Source organism: Scyliorhinus torazame, chromosome 4, assembly GCF_047496885.1.
Source record: "Scyliorhinus torazame isolate Kashiwa2021f chromosome 4, sScyTor2.1, whole genome shotgun sequence".
NCBI classification, from domain to species: domain Eukaryota; kingdom Metazoa; phylum Chordata; class Chondrichthyes; order Carcharhiniformes; family Scyliorhinidae; genus Scyliorhinus; species Scyliorhinus torazame.
Genome location: NC_092710.1, coordinates 140,854,853 through 140,873,902, shown reverse-complemented (window position 1 = coordinate 140,873,902; position 19,050 = coordinate 140,854,853). Strand labels below are relative to the sequence as shown.

Here is a 19,050-nt window from a genome sequence, read left to right as displayed (position 1 = left end):
GTGCTTGGATGGAGTTTTTGATATCCAGTCTCCATCGAGTGAGAAGATCAGATCATGTTTGTTCATTGTCTAAAGGATGAGCTAATGGCTGGCAGGGGCATGAAGGGACCTGGAGGAGTAGTCCTGTAAATTGGCCACTGGAATTCTTTCCAGTTATCTCTAGAAACTCTCCTACCTGATGCTCCATTGAGCATAGCGGTCTGTTGGGCAGTGAAAAGCTTGTCAATGCTTTGGTTACAGTCCAGTAGTACACTATGGTGCACCCTCGAGCTAGGGTTTTAGCAAACAAATCTGGGTGGGATAATTGAAGTATATCACAATGCAAAAGTCAGATCCCCAACATGCTCACTCAGAGCACTGCTTATCTGGATTCCCTTCGTGGTTTGGGTTGGAAAATATTGAGCAGTTTCCCACAACTATAATGGACAAAATGACTTTCATCTTTCCCTTGTGTTCTATGAAGTATTTGAACAGGTGTCTCACAAAAGCGTCCACTGATGTCCTTCAATATGAATGCCAATATTAGGTATAAAATTGGCTAAAATCACACCAAGTCCGCATATTGTCATTTGTTATGTACTGAACAAAGTGCTGTGGGTGCAGAAAATTGTGCACATCGAATTTTTGTGAAAACCTTTCGAACAATTTTTTTAAATTTGGAACGTATTTAAGTCAACAAAACTGCTGTATCAAAATTCTGTTTTAATTTTGACCCATAAAACAGGTATTTGGGCATTTATTTATTTGAATTTTAAAATCAGAAACCAGACGTCTTCATATTTTTTAATGGTTATGACTCGACCCATTGCTGTTAAATCGTGGATTCATTCATTTAAAATGAGGAAATGTTTTCAATGCAATAGGTCCACAGAAAAATGACTTTTGGATATTTTATTTCTTTTACAGTTTTTTGCACAACAATAGATTGTCGCAGATTTTACCAAGAACGTTCAGTCAGTTAGAGTCCATGAAAAGACTGTAAGTAGGAGAAACTAGCTTTCTTTATGGAAAGGTGGGAAAGGGAGGGATGGTAATAATGGAGCAGTACAGCACAAGCAAGCTTTACATTTGTTCAGTGCTAATCGCATACATGTGGAGTGCAAGTGCGGTTGTTTTATTGAAGAGGGAACTTGAAGATAATTGCATGTACATTGCACTAAATTGAGAGATAACTGGGGCAGAGTTTCCTGTGCCTTTGTCTGGATGTATAGAACTTCCTGGGGTGCAGCATGGAGAGGAAAATCGGATATTTGACAGTGCACGTTCATAAGAGACATCCCACAATTTTTTGTATGTTAGACTAAGTGGATATAAAAAATCAGATGGGTTCCTTTATGTGCCTGCGATCTTCCTTACCCCAGTTTCCTGTACTCGCTGCATCCAGCCAGTCAGGAATAGGAAAACTACCCCAATGTATTTGACTGGTAACTGTAAATAATGCAGTTAGTTTTCAAAAACCCTGTGGAGCTACTGTAGTGGAGTGTTTCTTAGATACCAGGAAGTAAGTTTTTAATATGGCTTTTGATTTGGCTGAGACTTCAACATTTTAAAAAACAATGTGTTTTGCAATCCTGCAAATGTTGCTTTTATTTTGAAGGCTGGAGTAAAATAGCCGTGTACCATATTGTGTGCGTATATCTTAGTTTTACTTACAAATAATAATTTTCAAGATTTTTTTTAAACTAATCTATTAATATATGCAAATAAATGCATTTGAAATATCAGTTTGTCTTCACTGGAAGATACTTCTTTTTAATAGGAGATTGGACTCAAATAGCCTGAATTGTAACTGTGATCTAATGTGGTTGGCTGAGATGCTGCAGCAGTATGCTGAATCTGGTAACACACAAGCAGCAGCTACCTGTGAGTATCCCAAAAGGCTACAGGGAAGGTCCGTTGCCACAGTTACACCAGAAGAATTTAACTGTGGTGAGTTTCAGCTTGGTCAAGCCCAATATAGATCACATTGCTGTCCAGGTGATAAATTATTGATCGTCAGTATAGGATTGATTTCCCTTTTGAACTGTATATTTTTCTATATCTTCTAACACTTAAATATACATCGCCCAAGCTTGCTCCGATAATGAACATCTTGAGAAAAGTTGGTTGTGTTTGTCATCATAGTTACCAATGGCAGTCACTTAACAGCAACTCTTGTTTTACTGGTAATAAAGCTGTTCTGTAGACACTTGTCTAAGTTGCATTCCTATGCCATCTTCACTGCAGGAGCATTCAAATTGACATTACTGATAAGCATGAAGGGAATGGATATTGAGTCAGAAAGGGCAAGGTTAGGACGGTTATCCAAAAGCTTAGTCAAAAACGATGGGTCGGAGGAGCGGGAAGATGGTTATCGTTGCTGCCTCACGCACCGAGGACCCGGGTTCGATCCCAGCTCCAGGTCACTGTCCATGTGGCGTTTGCACACTCTCCCATGTCTGCATGGGTCTTACCCCCACAACAAAAAGATATGCAGGTTGGTGGATTGGCCAGGCTAAATTGCCATTAATTTTTTAAAAATAGAATTGGGTACTCGAAATATATATTTTTTAAAAGATGGGGCCGTATTTTCCCAGAGATCGGCAAAGGCCGACGACAGGCGGGAAAAGCATCTGACAGCAATGGCGGCTTTTCCTGCCATATTGTGCGCCACGTCGTCACAAAAAGTTTCATCCCTGGATTCCACAGCATATCGCCGGCAAGATAGCCTCTTATTCGCCCGCCCCGCCATCACCTCAGCGCCGCAATCATCGGGGCGCCACACAGCACACACTTTGTAAAATGCCGGGAAGCGATGACTGCCAAGAAATCGCCCCCAGGTTTTCGGACGCCTCTCTGGAGAGTCTCCTGGATGTAATAGAGGCCTGACGTGATGTCCTCTAGCTGAGCACAGGAAGAAAACCATCCAGCAAGGTCAACAACTAAGCATGGGAGGTGGTATTCGGTACTAACATCTTACAGGAGAAGACAGCTATCCAGTGCAGGAAGAGAATGAATGATCATCTCCATTCTGCCAGGGTAAGTCACTCTCCTCAAAACTCTCAACTCACACACCCATGACATCAACAGGGATCTCATGCAAGGTCAGTTCAAGGGTCACTGCACTTGCCCTCCCAAACAATGTTTCATTTCCCTTGTGGGTCATGTCGTCATTAACCCGTTGGTCCCCACTATCTATCCACACATGTCAGACACCCTTATCATCTGCCGTGACATGCTTGCATACACTCTCTCCATCTATATTCATGCACAACAAGAGGAAGAGATCCCAGGCGGGCGGAGGGATGCCAGAACTGAAGGTCCTCACGGGCTTCGAGTACAGAGCCATCAACTTGGCTGAGGAGGATGTTGGCCGTGTCAGTGCTGGTGTGAGGTCGGCGATGTTAAAACCCAAGTGAAGATTCAGCACTGCATCATCCATCAGTCAACATCTGGGCGATGTCTCCTGTTTCTAAAGGGCCCTGCCATGCACCAGTGACCTCTCCTCCCGTTCGCAGGCATAAATGGGAAGCGGCACAGGGACTCCACAAGCCAGGTCCACGACAGCCCGAGAACAGTGCAGAAGAGGAATTCACAGACCCCAACATTGAAGACCTGTCACAACACTCACCACCTCCTCATTCAGTGCAGAGACACACACCTCGGTGGGACCTGATTTTAGAGCATCCTTGGGGTCACAATCTGGTGAGCACATCACACTTTCAAATCCACAACAGGTGGAAGCAGGGACATCCCAGGGTGCCGCCTCTCGGAGGATTTCTGGAGCCAGGAATATGCGGAGCACATATCCGACACTGAGGCTCTGCATTCAGTCATGCCTCAGTTGCTGAGCTCCAAAAGCAAATTCTGGAAAATCAGGAAGGGATGTTGGTACACACTACTCAGATTGAAAGACTGCTTGGAGGAGTCCATCTGCTTTCTGTCTGAGGTGATTGTGCTGCAGCCCAACGCAGCATGGTCAACACAGCTAGGGTGGTGGCTGCCATGGAGACCTTGGTTCAAGACTTTGTCCTCCAGTAACTTTCAGTGACATTAGCGGTGGATGCCCTCCCACGTCCCCGCGGCACCAAATCCTGCATAAAGTTGACAGATGTCACCAACCAACTTCCTCGACATGCGTAGACTTCAGTGACACTGATTGGCGAACATCTGCAGGTATTTTAGGTGCCATTAAACCTGGATCTAAGGAGATACTTCCAAGTGACAGCACCTGGGCTTCATCCTCCACCAAGAAGCAGGCCCTGCCACCCCTTCCCATTTGCGGTTCTGCTCCTGCCTTTGGCAAGCCATGCACCTTCGTTGATGTTTTCTTCTTTTCTATCTAGGAGCAAGAAGAATGAAACGAGTTCACCAGGCTCCATGTTTTGTTTGTTCTCCTCACTGCAGTATCAAAGAGAGGGCCTTGACAGTTAGCATTTGACTCCACCATGTCGATGCCCAGTCCTTCATTCACATGCTGGATGAGCAAGACCTCACACAAACCTTGCCCCACACCATATGGCTGAATGGCCACAGCTTTGACCAGTCTACTACATCCTAAGTTTCATCTCCGGTGCAGGTGATTGTCCCAAGCTTCTGTCCAAGGCTTCGTGCTAACCTGGTTTAAGGGGGGCACTTGTTAATATGCACCTCAGCACACAGATATGGGTTAGGAACGCTCTCCTCAGAAGTGTGCCAGTGCCGGCTATCTAAGAGAATGTATTTGATTTCCAAGTTGGCCAATGGTGCAGGCACATCATGGCAGTCAGCGATTATGGAAGTCAGTATGCCAAAAGTGAACTGCTGAGCAGGAATCAGTACCACTCACATACATAAATGCTGCTTGAGTGAGCACAATTGAGTGAATAGCTAAACTCCAGGCATGTTAATTGAGTTACAACTTAATGGTCTCAGCTGCAATGAGGTAATGATCACTGACATCTTTCCGTTAGCCTTGCCCTTGACAACATCACACCTCCAGACATTCTTCCCCCTCCCATATTTGAGTAGAACTGTCAATCCGTGATGACTGCCCATCCACTAAAGCACTACCCCAGCCTTCCCTCCATGCGGCCCTTCTAAGAAGCTTATGGCCCAATATCATAATGCAACCTCAGAATGGATCTCCCCCGAGTCTGCCCCTGGTACTCTGCAGTCAACCGCCCGGTCTTTTCCAACTAGGCATCCGGTAATCTTCCAGTGTTACCCTGGTCTCCCTCTAGTCAAAGGCTGGTCACCCCCACTCAAAGCCGGCATCCTGGGTCAAAGGCTTGTCACCCCCAGTCAGAGGCGGTACCATCGCCTCACAAATACCCCCCCCCACCAGAGTCCAGCCAGAACCTGTACCCCCGTGTCAGCCCCTTTAATATGTGGAGCCGCTCCATAATCGCTACACTCTCCTCCAAGCTCCCCTCAGAGGGGTGCATGTCTTATGAAGCTAACCATGATTCACGCTGTTCCAATATCAAGCTGCTGCCATGCAAGATTTTTTTTTAGAATTTAGAGTACCCAATTTTTTTCCCAATTAAGGGGTAATTTTACTGTGGCCAATTCGCCTTACCTGCACATCTTTGGGTTGTGGGGCAGGCAAGTGGAGAATGTGCAAACTCCACACGGACAGTGACCCGTGGTCGGGATCGACCCCGGGTCCTTAGCGCCGTAGGCAGCAGTACTAACCACTGTGCACCATGCCACCCTTCAGTGCATGGAGTTTTGAAGTGGGAGGGGGGATATGGACTCAATAACAAGATGTAAATGTATTCAAATGAGGTCCCTGAAGTTGAATGGCGTGAAACGTGGCCCAGCACTGAGAGAGGAATGATTGCAGCAAGCTTTCACACTGTTGTAAAACATGGCTTTGGCCATCTCACCATATTTTCCACTCACACCTCTGAACCCAACCAATGCTAACGGTGGAGGAAAAACCCGACCAAGGAGTTTGAGAAGCTTTGAAAGGGAGCAAAATTCAGGGAAGGAGTTGCAGTGGGTAGGACCCAGGGACCTGAAGGTTCAGCCAGCAAAATAGCATGAAGAGAAAGGGAGAAGAGAGCAGAGTCGGAGGACTGGAGTGTTAGGGGGTGAATGGCATGTTTTAGTTCAAACTCCTGCAGTTTTGTGAACCTGTTACAAGTGAACAGCCTGATCATCTTTCTGGCTACTTGTCTGTATCACTGTGTACAATAGCTCTGTGAAGTGCCTCAGGATGTTTTTCTATATAAAGGTTCTCTGTACATGCAACATATTGTTGTTGGATTTCTTCTGGATTCAACCTCATTTCCTTTGCTGTGAAGTATTGGCCTCTGGCTTGCCCTACAATAATGCAAACAATATGACAATCAGTGGTGCTGATTAAATTTATTAGCTTCGATTTTTGTTTTGTTGTTGCCTTATTTTAATGCCGATTCAATGACCAACGGTTTCACTGATAGTGTAATATAGGATGATGAGCTCAGATCAGACAGCAAGCTACGTTAGAATAAATATGAATGTGCAAAATGCTCTTTTTCCCTTGTAGATGTGGGAATCCGTTTTAAAATTAGTTCTCAATTTACCTAGAGAAACCACGAATAACGACGCAGCCACAGGATGCAGATGTAACATCTGGGAACACCGTGTACTTTACCTGCAGAGCTGAGGGAAATCCAAAACCTGAAATAATATGGCTGCGCAACAAGTAAGTTGACGTACATCTTTTTTGTTTCCAAGGTTATCTGAATAAAGGTCTGAAATGATGGGTGTGCAAGCAGCAAAGTCCATAAACACACTTGTTTGTACTGTGATTGGAGCTGATGTTCCAGAGGTTGGCTTGGCTCCATTGCCTAAATGTCCTACTGTTATTTTATGAAGCCCGGCGGATTAGGAGGCGGGACCAAGCTATTGGGTTTGATGATGATCCGTCATGATCCAAATGAATGGGGGCCTACTTTGTGAGATGTTGCTGATATTTCAATGGAGGAGCTGTCACTTACAATGGGGAAAACCACTTGAAGTATGGTCCTTCGTGATAATAAAATGATAACCAAGTCATCTTCACCTCCCATTTGCTGGAGGATGAAAAATAGGTTATTTTCATACATGCTAAACGGGCAGTTAGTAAGTCGTGATATTGCATTTTATTTGATTGGCAGTTCAAGCACCTATTCAAGCCCTGGAAATGAAATCTATGCTCAAATTCAGTATGGGGGTAGAAAAACACAAGGGACCATGAAATGAATGGTGCAAATGAAATTCTGCTATAATCTTGGCTAAACTTCAGAATATTGTGGTTTCATTGCATCAAATAAGATATGGGGCTGGATTCTCTGCTTCCCGACGCCGAAATAGTGTTCGGCGAAGGGTGGAGAATCCGTTTCAGCGCACAAAATCGGGACTGGCGCCGGTTTCGCAATTCTCCGTCCCCTAAAAATCGTCGCACCGAGTATTTACTGTCCCCGACCCCCCGAATTCCCGACGACGTGGTTTCAACATGGTCCCACCGTCCGTGATCCTCGTGTGGCGGCTGCGGACTCAGTCCGGGGCCGCCACAGTCAGAGGAGGGCCAATCGGCGGACAGGGTTTGGGGGCTTCATTCGGGTCTGGGAGCAATGTGTGCGGACGGTCCGGGGCGTGCAAGCGGCCAACGCGGGGCACTATTTTGGCAGTTCAGGTCCATGGGCTGAGTCCACCATGGAGCACCACGGCGAGGCTGCCGGCATGCGCATGCGCGGCCTCTGACCCAGAGGCCGTATTGGCAGCTAGAGCTGCTAGCCCCCAGCAAAACGGGGAATCTGTGGCCTTTGACGCCAGTTTTCCTGGCGTAAAAGACCACCGTTTTCCTGATGGCGTGGGGACATAGTCCTAAAAATGGAGAATCCAGCCCTTGGTTCTTTTCAAATAAAACAGACCTACAGCAGTTATTAAGGTGGCCACTTGGGGAACAGAGAATTGATCTCAAACAAATGAGCGTCATCTTTGCTCGGTAGATAGTATCCTAACCTCAGAGAGTGAAGCCTGTGGGTAGAACTCTAATACAGATTTCAACACATAATCTAGCTCAATAGTTCAACATAGTACTGAGGAACCTCTATACTGTTGGAGGCGCGATGCCCGTCTGGCGCCGTCTTTGGCGCCAGTCGGCGGACATCGCGCCGTTGGGGGAGAATTTCGCCCCAGATATCTTGTATGAATTGAGGTTTTAGATAACCTGCACAATACAAGGCTCCGATGCTTGTGTCAAGCTGCAAATACCAGAGTTTGTGGTGTATTTGGAAGAATAAATGGTCATGAAATAGTTCATAGAATCGCTGCAGTGGAGAAGGAGGCCCATTCGGCCCATCAGGTTTGCACCGCCCCTCCGAAAGAGCACCCTATCCTAGTACCCCACCTTACCTTTTGGACACTAAGGGGCAATTTCGCATGGCCAATCCACCTAACCGTTGGACTGTGGGAGGAAACAGGAGCGCCCGGAGGAAACCCACGCAGACACTGGGAGAAAGTGTGAATTCCACAGACAGTCACCCAAGATTGCAATCAAACCCGGGTCCCTGACGTGGGAAACTTTATTTTCCAAAGGTACAAGTACCCTGTGTACTCCATCCAGTGGAAAATACAAACGCTGAGGCTAAGTTCCTCTCTTTGCATATGGTCCATCCTGGCATAGCTTGGAAATCACAAACAAAGTGCGGTATAATTTTGTGTTTGTATATGTGGCAGTTATTCAGCTAAATATGTTTTAATTATTTAAACCCCACTTATCTTTGATCCATTAAACCTGTTATATTACTTACATATTTGACGTCATTTCAGAATGCACCAATCTTTAACCTGATGTTTGAATGTGGATCAAAATGCCTACCAAGCAAACTTGTAAGCCCTCAGATTTCACCCTGAGAGGAAATGTCACAAATTAAAAGGAATGGAAAGTATTTGAATAACTTGTTTCGCTTTGATAGTTACTGTTTAAATGCTATTGTTGACCATTCTGAGCTTGTTAACTGTGGATAACTCAATTAACATCTGTAAAGGCAGCGTGCTTGGTACCAAATGTTTAGCACTGTTGCTTCACAGTGCCAGGGACTCTGGTTCGATTCCCGGCTTAGGTCACTGTCTGCGTGGAGTCTGCACATTCCCCCTGTGTCTGCGTTTGTTTCCTCCGGGTGCTCCGGTTTCCTCCCACATGTCCTGAAAGATATGCTGTTAGGTAATTTGGACATTCTGAATTCTCCCTCCGTGTACCCGCACAGGTGCCGGAATGTGGCGACTAGAGGCTTTACGCGGTAACTTTATTGCAGTGTTAATGTAAGCCTACTTGAGACAGTAAAGATTATTATTATTAAGAGTGACAAAGGAGAGTTGGAATCAATGTCTTGTATAATAAAACTGGAAAAGCTCAGCCAGTCTGGCAGCATCTGTGGAGAGAGAAATAGTTAATGTTTCGAGTCTTCAGAGGTGCAGGTACCCTGTTTACGCTATCCAGTGGCAAATATAAACCCAGAGGTCGAGCTCTCGCCTCTTTCACATCTTGTGTGTTTTTCCACCAAAATAATTAGAATCCCTTGAATCCCCAAAGATTTATTTAAATTTGCAATCACTAAGTGATGGATGTTTTTGTTCCTTACAGCAATGCATTAGATATGAAATACAACCCACGCTTAAACCTACTGGATGATGGTACTTTAATGATCCAGAATACTCAAGAAGATGATCAAGGTGTCTACCAATGCATGGCCAAAAATGTAGCAGGGGAGGTGAAAACTCCTGAAGTTATTCTTCGGTACTTTGAGATACCAGGTAAATCTTCGTGTGGGTGTGGGGCAGGCGTGAACCAACTGGCTCTGTGCTCTTTACTCAATCACTATCTATTCACCCACCCAAATAGGGACTTTGATTCAGAACTATTCCCAATGTTCTTCCTTGATGGAGCAGAAGAAGTTAAAATTTGTCGTAGCATTGGTGTCATCTGAAATTTGTCCTTAAGGAGTTATACACAATTCCAAAGCAGCTAAACGTTGATGTTATTCACAAGTTTTATAATTCTCCACTTTTTTGATCTTGTACTTGAAGCTCATTAGTTTTCCATACAATTCTGTGCTGAATTGGCCTCATTAGTTTGTGTGTGGAAATTGAACAAATGCGGCAAAATAGTGATCTGTTTCTCATTGCTTAAATATAATTCAACTTCTGCTTACTGTAGTGTTACACACTTACTTCCTGGCCTTTAGATTTATTTGTGGGCTAACAAGCCCTCAGCCTTCAAATATACAGGTGGGCGGAGCCATAGTCCACAGTGTACCTTGGCAGAAGCACAGTTTATATGACGAGAAATTCCTTCTGTGGATTCCCACAAACTACATAGTCACGCAGTTACAAAGCTTTCTGGCACAGATGTTTATTCAATTCCAGGGAATAGTTCAGTCTTGACTGATTGTTGAAAGTGTTTTTTTTGCAGCAGATGCAACTTTTCAACAAGCAGCTGCACCTAAAATTTGGCATGTGTAGTCTGTGTTGGAAATCATTTTAAAGCTCCCCCCCCCCCCCCCCCCCCCCAAAGGATTCTATGTTTAATCATGCATGAGTGACCTCTGCACTTGCCCCCAATCAGTTATATCTTGAAAGAATCGGAAAGGTAAATTGCAACTCAAGACTGAGAGCAACGAGACCTGAAGGCTTAACTCGAAGGTTTTCCTATGTGAAGGAGAATTAAGGATTGGTCTCTTGCTAAAATCTGGTCAAGTTTGCATTTACATGTAACTTAGCTAGCAGTAAATTGTAATTTCTTTCAGTCTTAATGGTAAACCAACTCACTGCTAGGAGCAGCTGCAGTTATTTAATTGGATAGCCAGCTGGAACTGGTTCCCTGGCCAGCAGTGTCTGACTCAACTCATTGGAATTTGAGCGGGTGTAAATACAGGAGGCTTGGTAGATGCACAAAGTAGTCACACAAAGGTGAAACTCAAGACAAAGTGCAGCGAGGACGAGTGCTTAATTATGGGAATTCGGAGGGCAGCACGGTGGCGCAGTGGTAGCACTGCAGTCTCACGGCGCCGAGGTCCCAGGTTCGATCCCGGCTCTGGATCACTGTCCGTGTGGAGTTTGCACATTCTCCCCGTGTTTGCGTGGGTTTCGCCCCCACAAACCAAAGATGTGCAAGGTAGGTGGATTGAACACGCTAAAATTGCCCCTTAATTGGAAAAAATGAATTGGGTACTCTAAATTTTTATTTTTTTAAAACAAATTATGGGAATTCGGTACAGTGAGGAAGGAAGGTGCTTTCCTTGCCTTTTACAAAGAGGAGCGATCCAAGAGAGGGAGCTGGAGACAGCAAGACCTGTGACCTGAAGCCAGGAGGCATTAATTAGATAAGTAGGCAGGTGAATTTGAAATTTATTTCTCTCTAAACTGGGGCAGAAGTTTGAACTAGTACTGGGGAGAAAATAAGCATCACTGCCATTGGTTAATGAAGTGCCTGCTTCGAATCGATCGCGCCGGGCCCGATCCCTGGCATGGGCAACCTGGCACCAGGGCACCTTGTCACTGCAAGCCTGGCACTTGGGTACCACCATGCCCAGAGGCCCAACCACCCGGGGACCTCCAGTGGCCTGGAAGCACCCCCACATCCCCCAAGTGCCGATATGCCTGGTCCACATTTGTGAGGACCAATGCTAACCGGCGCCATGGTGAGATATCCTAGGCGAGGATGTTCGTTCCCGGTCCTTGGGAGAATACGGCGGCGACATATATAAATGAGCCTCATGGCTCACTTCAATATGTTAATCTGGAGCTCGCCCAGCCAGGACCAGATCCAGATCGTGACGTCTCGCAAGATCTCGGTGATCTCGCAAAGCGTTCCGAACATCGCAAATCTCGTGAGTGGCTTAATAATAATTTTTTTAATTATTATTATTTAACGGCCTTGTTGCATCGCTAGGCTGGGGGCAACAAGACCATCGGATGGTGCCCACTATTCTCCTTTTCAATCACAGTGTTTAAGTTCAGAATGTATATTTTGATTTGATTGTGTACTGATATTGACTCGGTATGAAGTCTGTTTTGAATGAATTTCATTTTTTCTTCTCTCTTGCATAGCCCTGCCTGCTTTTGTAATTCAACCGCAAAACACAGAAGTATTGGTCGGCGAAAGTGTTACTTTGGAATGTAGTGCAACAGGAAATCCTCAGCCCCGGATCACCTGGATGAGAAGTGACGGCTCTCCCTTACCCCTTGATCCTCGCTACACCATAACTTCCTCAGGAGGACTCTATATACAGAACGTAGTACAAGCAGATGGTGGGCAATATACCTGTCATGCAAATAACAATCAGGACTCCATTCAAGCAAATGCATTCATAATAATTAAAGGTGTGTTAATTAAAGTGTAATTAGAAGTGCCATTCTACCATTCAGAGAGCAGATATTTATCGAGTTGGAACATATTCAGATCCATCTGTAATATTGTATAACTATTTCAATGTATGTAGTTATATAGGGCGAGGTTTTCCTGGAAATCAGCAAAGACCAATGACGGGTGGGAAAAACAGCGTTGATGCCAGCAGCAATGGTGGCTTTCTCCTCCACACAGTGGAGTACTTTGGGTGGAAAAACCTCATTGGTCAACACTAAGCTGGTGGGTTGGCATCTGATTCGCCCTCCCTGCCAGCACTTAGCCAGCCAAAGATCGGGATGCCATTATTAAAAAACTGCCCCAGCACAAAGAGACCAAACCAGTTCACCCCAGACATGACGTCCCCTCCCTCCTGAACGCTGCCTTCACCCACGGCCTGCACGGCAGGTGCAAACCTTGGTAGTCCAGTCGCGATTCACACCGTTCTTCCGTCATGTCATGGTGGGTGGATTGTCAGACCGGGGGTGCAAATGATTCTGGCATAGGGACCTAATAATGATATGGTTATTTATTATAATTAATTATAATGATGTGGGGCGGGGGCAATCACGTCATGTGCTTACCCTAACATTAAACGCGACTTTGCAGTTCTCGCGATGTTTTGCGCTCCCGTCACTGATCCTGCTTTATGTGAACAGGAGCAAAAAATCCTAGCCATAATCTTTATAGCATCAGAACAACCCATTCAGCTCAAAATACATAGGTGTTTTGCTACATTTCTTTATCTAACCTCACCAACATATTCTTCTATTCCTTTATCCCTCATGTGTTTATATAGGTCGGAATTCTCCGGCCATTGGGATTCTCTGTTCCGACCAACAGCGCACTCCCACCTGCAGTATTGCCAGCAGCGAGGATGGCTTCAAGGGAAATTCCATTGACAAATGGCGGAATAGAGAATCCTGTCGCCAGCGAATGGTGCACTGCCAAGAAACACATGGCTGAGGACCGGAGAATCCAACCCCTAGTTTGTCTTTAAATGCATCTATGCTATTCAGCCCATGCTCTGTCTTGAGTGCTGCACCCACACCTCCTCTTTCTAGGAAGCTCTTCAGAACAAAAAATACTGTGGTTAGAAAGAACTGCTGCTCAAAAGAGGAAGTACTTCAGAATTAATGGACCCCTGTATAAATAAACAACGGTAAACCTTACTTTGAAACTGCCTGGACCTGTCAATCAAGAGGCTTGTAAAAGGCAATAGTCCATTAAACTGAATGTAAACAATGAAGATCAAAGCTTTTAGGCATGCACACAAGCTTGAAAAGCGATAAAGGGCAATGAAATTAGCTGTGAAAAAAAACACTTCAAAGGTTTCCAACACATTAAAGAAAAGACTTTGCTTTCATCTCAGATCTTTAATTTTATCATGGGAAGACTTTCACTTTATTCTCACGCACCTTGACATGCTGACAGTCAGTTTAAAGGGTTTAAATGCTGCAGATGGGAAGACCAACCAAACCCCCTGTGCCAGGAAAGACTTCCGGACCTGAGCTTCTGCCACCCCGCCCCGACTCCCACGATGGCCCCCCCTCCGTTTGGCACTCTGGAGGTAAGTGCAGGGCAGGGGGGAGGATAGTAACCCCCTTGTCCCCCCCCCCCACCCCACTTGGAGTCCAAACCGTCAGATCCCGAATTTTCAGGACTTGCACCAATTCATGCCAGTGGGACTCCCGGCTGGGTCCAGGGGCATCATGGGAGGCTGTTGAATTGGGCTTCCAACGCGATAATTGAGGACTTTGCATTTTCCTGCCAGGTCTGGGGTAGCAGGTTTGACCTGGTGTGAAAACTGCCTGCGCCTGATTCAATGCTAGCCAGTAGACCTGGAGAATTCCTCCCATTATTTCATTTTATTTCACTCTAGTCATGTATTGAAGTTTAAGAGGTGCTTTTTATTTTTTTTAAAATCTGACACTCTTTTTACCTGTAGCTCCACCTCAGTTTACAGTCTTGCCACAAGATCAAACTGTTATCGAGGGACATGCTGTGGATTTCCATTGTGAGGCTCAGGGCAACCCTGCACCACATATAGCATGGACTAAAGGAGGTATGCTATACAGAGGTTACTTGCACTCTAAAGTCGAGCTTGAATTTGGGCTAAATAACTCTTATGTCCCAACAAAAGCAAAATTAATTCATAATTGTCTCTGATGTCAGCTGATACATTTTGGCAGATCTCATTTGCTCGCTTGCTTTGTAGAATAAAGCTTGTGCCCAATGTTACTGAGTTGTGTTCAGCCCAGATGGCTAAAAAAAAATCCTGAATTTGATTTTGCTGACTGGAAGATTTAGCCTTCCATTCTTATAAGCTAATGAGTATTTAATATGGCTGGGCGTTTGAAAATGAATTGTTATCTTTTGGTTCTGTCTTTAATGTTTGGCCAAATTTCTTTATTTTTGTCCTGGATGGTGCGTCAAAATAACTTGCTGCTTTTTTCCGGTTTGCAAAGATATTTGCAGAGAGTCAGTGCTAGTTAGACATTTTTATGCGGAGTTCACTTTCACTTCATCCAATTGACAAAGATCAGGAGGGAATAATTTGCATGTATGCCTGTTTTCAGACAGATTGTTATCCCAAAGGAGGCATCAACTATCCTTCTGTTTCTCACCGCGCACTATTTATGTCAGGAACCCAATGGTTTCATATGTTTACACACTTTGGTTCTGTGAATTATTGGACTTGGCTAAATTGCTTGGGTCACCACACACACACTCCATAAACCCAAGTGTTGCTGATATTGATGACATATGTCTCTTCAAGTCAGAAATGGGCTAACTTAGTGTGTTTTTTTCTTAAATCGTTTACAAGTAGTATTGCCGCACTGGCCACATAAATCTGATTAGTTCTTGAAGTGTAATAGGAATCCCCTTTGTTTTATAGGCAGTCCACTTCCCGGGGACAGGAGGCACACTATCCTATCCACAGGGACACTGAGGATTTCCAGAGTTGCCCTTAAGGATGAGGGGCAATACGAATGTCAAGCTGACAACATTGTTGGTGCTCTACGAGTTGCAGTCCAGCTAACTGTACAACGCCAAGGTACTCTTCAGATCTAGTGCTACAAAATTAATCTTAAGTTAACATTAAGTGTAAAGAAACCTATGTTGAAACATTTTTGCTTGAAATCCCTAGTGCCAACTTAGAAAAGTGATGATTGCTCGACTTTGTTGGCCTTTTTGGTTGCTCTTTCATATTTAATGTTGCACTAACAAATGTCAGAGGTACTACCATAAGCATATGGATGAAATGGACTCTTGAATTGAAATCATAATTCCTGGTCCTCTGTAGAATGATGTAGAACATATAAACCATGATGAACAGGAAAAGACCATTTAGCCTGTCCCACGCAACTGTAATTTCTTGTAATTTATGTATACTCCCCACCCCACCAAAAGCCATGAGGCTAAGAAAAAACGTAAAACCAAGGCGAATCAACAGGAATAAACCTGCAAAGCAGTTTTGGAAAGTTTTGGTTGTCTTACCTTGTTGGGCAGAGGTTTTGGGTCACTTTGGGGGAAAAATATCACAGTAAAAAGTTCCAACTTCTGATGATTGGATCACCATAACTACTTTTTTTTTTTCCTTATTGGGGCCTCTAGTAACGCTGGTCATTACAAGCATCCCAGCTGATCTGACTGTGGTCACTGGGTCAGATGTGCAGATTCCCTGCAGTTCTCGGGGTGAACCTGAGCTAACTGTAACATGGAGTAAGGTAAGTGAGAAGCTTGTTAACACTTGTTCGGTAAAATAAACCAAGTAACATTTGAAAAAAAAACTTTTCTAAAGGCAATGTGACTTCACCTCATGTGACCTCACCTCATGTGTTAGAGATAGCCTTACTTGTCTAAATGAAATTAAAATCATCATGAAACAGAATGTTTACTCTGAATGCTATTGCTGGTATTCAGCTTGACGGACATACAGGACGGAATCTTATCAGAATTTGGTGTCAGTCAGGCTGGCGTTCCACAGTTCTTCAGTTCCACAGACTAGTTTGCCCACGGAATTTTGAGGCTCTTTGCAAAAATAAATGAGGGACCGTGGTTTATGCCATCACCCTGATGGGTGGGGCCTCTAAGAGCCAGGGACCGGCTCCAAACTGATCGAGGCGCCATCTTTAAAGGGTGCACGAACAGGCTGCAGCCGAATGGCCCCCAGTCTACATCATGGAGATCATCGGGGTTGTTCTCTCTCTTCACCTCTTTGGGCTACACTTAACTCTGCGCCCCCGAGGGATCCCCTCAACTGCCTCATGCCTTGCCAAACCTGTTGTAAGCATTGACGTGGCATGAAATTGATTAAAATGAGTTGCAGGCCCTTTGTGGGCATGAATGTCGGGACTTTGACGGCAAGAGGAGGGGAAAATCAGGAAACACAATCTCTTCAGCGAGGTCGCGTTTCCCGATTGTCCCAAGATTTTTCACCCTTGCTGCCGATTTCGGAGGGGTGAAAATGAGATGAAATGAAAATCGCTTATTGTCACAAGTCGGCTTCAAATGAAGTTACTGTGAAAAGCCCCTAGTAGCCACATTCCGGTGCCTGTTCGGGGAGGCTGGTACGGGAATTGAACCGTCCTGCTGGCCTGCCTTGGTCTGCTTTAAGAGCCAGCTCTTTGGCCCTGTGCTAAACCAGCCTTCTTTGTGGGCTCAAGATTCCACTCACAGTTGTAGATTCTGGGCTCTACTGGGATGTTTATAACGTCAAATTGTTTTTGTGCAAAATTGAGTCTGAGGCCATTCACTTTGGATCCAAAAAAGATAAAATCAGATTACATTTTCTAAATGGTAGTGAGCCCGATGGACCAAAGAGATTTGGGAATTTAAGTCAAGAAATCGCTAAAAGCTAGTGAACATGTACAAAAAATAATTTTAAACATTAATGGAACATTAATCTTCAGGAGGGGTGGAAGTGTTGTTACAGCTCCATAAAGCTCTTGTTAGATCATGTCTGGAATAAATTTAGTTCCAGGGTTCACACCTCTATGGTTCACACCATGCATTAGCTTTGTAAGGAATGCAGTGCAGATTCACAAAAATGGTATTGGGACTGAGAGTGTGAATTTTTAAGAACTAGTTTCATAGACTAGGGCTGGGATTCTCCAAAATCCTGGCCAAGTGTTGTCGCCGGCGTCAAACCCGGCACGAGCGACTCCGGCGTCAACCCTTTCTAGGGGGCTAGTACGGCGCCGGAGTGCTGTCCGCTGCTCCGGCGCTCGATAGCCGGCACGCCACAGCTGCCATGGGTCCACACATGCGCGCCACGGCCAGAGCTGCTCCGCGCATGCGCGTGTGTTGCCGTTTCCACCACGGCCACCGGGCAACATGGCAGAGCCCAACAGGGGCACAGTACGGAGGAACATAGCCGCCCCCCCCCCCCGGAATTAGCCCGCCGGCCGATCGGTAGGCCCCGATCGCGGGCTTGGCCACCGTGGAGGCACCCCCCGGAGTCGGATCCCCCTGCCCCCCCCCCCCTCACTAGGACGGCCCCCTCACCAGGACGGCCCCCGCAGCCAGAACTCCGAGGTCCCGCCGGGTTGGACCATATGTAACCCACACCGGCGGGACTCGGCGGCACTCAGCCCGTCGAGGTGCGGAGAATCGCCGAGGGGGCCGGAGAATCGGCGGCCCGGCGTCAGAGCGGCGTGGCACGATTCACGCGTCCCCCCGGCGATTCTCCGACCCGGCGCGGGGTTGGAGAATCCTGGCCTAGGATAGTATTCCCTTCTGAACAGATCTAACAACTCCAGACTGGGCATCCATGAGGCGCTGTGGTGCAGCAGCAGAATTCTGCTCAGCCACAAACCTCATGGCCTGGCATATCCCTAACTTTACCACTGCTACCAAGTCAAGGGTATCAAACCTGGATCAATGAAGAGTGCAGGAGGGCATGCCAGGAGCAGCACCAGGCATACCGAAAAATGAAGTGTCAACCTGGTGAAGCTGCAACATCGGACTACTTGCATGCCCAAACAACATAAGCAGCAAGTGATAGACCGAGCTAAGCAGTCCCACAACCAATGGATCAGATCTAAGCCCTGCAGTCCTGTCACATCTAGTCGTGAATGATAGTGGACAATTAAACAACTCACTGGAGGAGGAGGTTCATCCCCATCCCCAATGATGGAGGAGCCCACCAAGCTGTTCCAGTGCAGCTACAACACTAGCATGTACCTGGGGAGAATGTGCAAACTCCACATGGACAGTGACCTGGGGCTGGAGTCGAACTTGAGTCCTCGGCGCCGTGGGGCCACAGTGCTAACCACTGTGGCACCGTGCTGCCCTTTGTTTTCACTGTATTGGGTAGTATTGTTTAAGAGGTAATTGTAAGCTATTTTCTGGTGTGGTTAGAGATTTTAATACAAGTATTAAAGCTTGTTTTAATATACTATATCCCTATTTCTTCATGCAACTACTCCTAGAGCGAAGTGTCCTTTCCTCAGTCTTACAAAATAAAAGTAAAATGTTGGGATTTCTGTCCAGTATCCTAGTCGCTGTTGGGGCCTGGTCTGGGATCGTAGTACCACTGAAGCAGTCCACATGCAAATGCAGCAAGACCTGGACAGTATGCAGGCTTGGCTGACAAGTGGCAAGTAACATTCACGCCTCAACAAGTGCCAGTCAATACTATCTCTTACAAGAGATGATCTAACCATCACCCCTTAACGTTCAATGGCATTACCATCACTGAATCACCC

The 19,050-nt window shown here is 45.7% G+C and overlaps 1 protein-coding gene across 2 annotated transcripts in view; it reads left to right on the top strand.

Annotated features, from left to right (window-relative positions):
• pxdn (peroxidasin) overlaps positions 1-19,050 on the top strand; it is a 331,411-nt gene that overhangs the window by 243,199 nt on the left and 69,162 nt on the right. For both annotated transcript variants that reach the window (XM_072498665.1, XM_072498666.1), the window contains 8 exons: positions 907-978; positions 1,760-1,929; positions 6,535-6,652; positions 9,578-9,747; positions 12,043-12,315; positions 14,286-14,402; positions 15,237-15,395; positions 15,956-16,068. In XM_072498665.1, the coding sequence (XP_072354766.1) occupies positions 907-978; positions 1,760-1,929; positions 6,535-6,652; positions 9,578-9,747; positions 12,043-12,315; positions 14,286-14,402; positions 15,237-15,395; positions 15,956-16,068 (1,192 nt within the window). The remainder of the gene's footprint in view (positions 1-906; positions 979-1,759; positions 1,930-6,534; positions 6,653-9,577; positions 9,748-12,042; positions 12,316-14,285; positions 14,403-15,236; positions 15,396-15,955; positions 16,069-19,050) is intronic.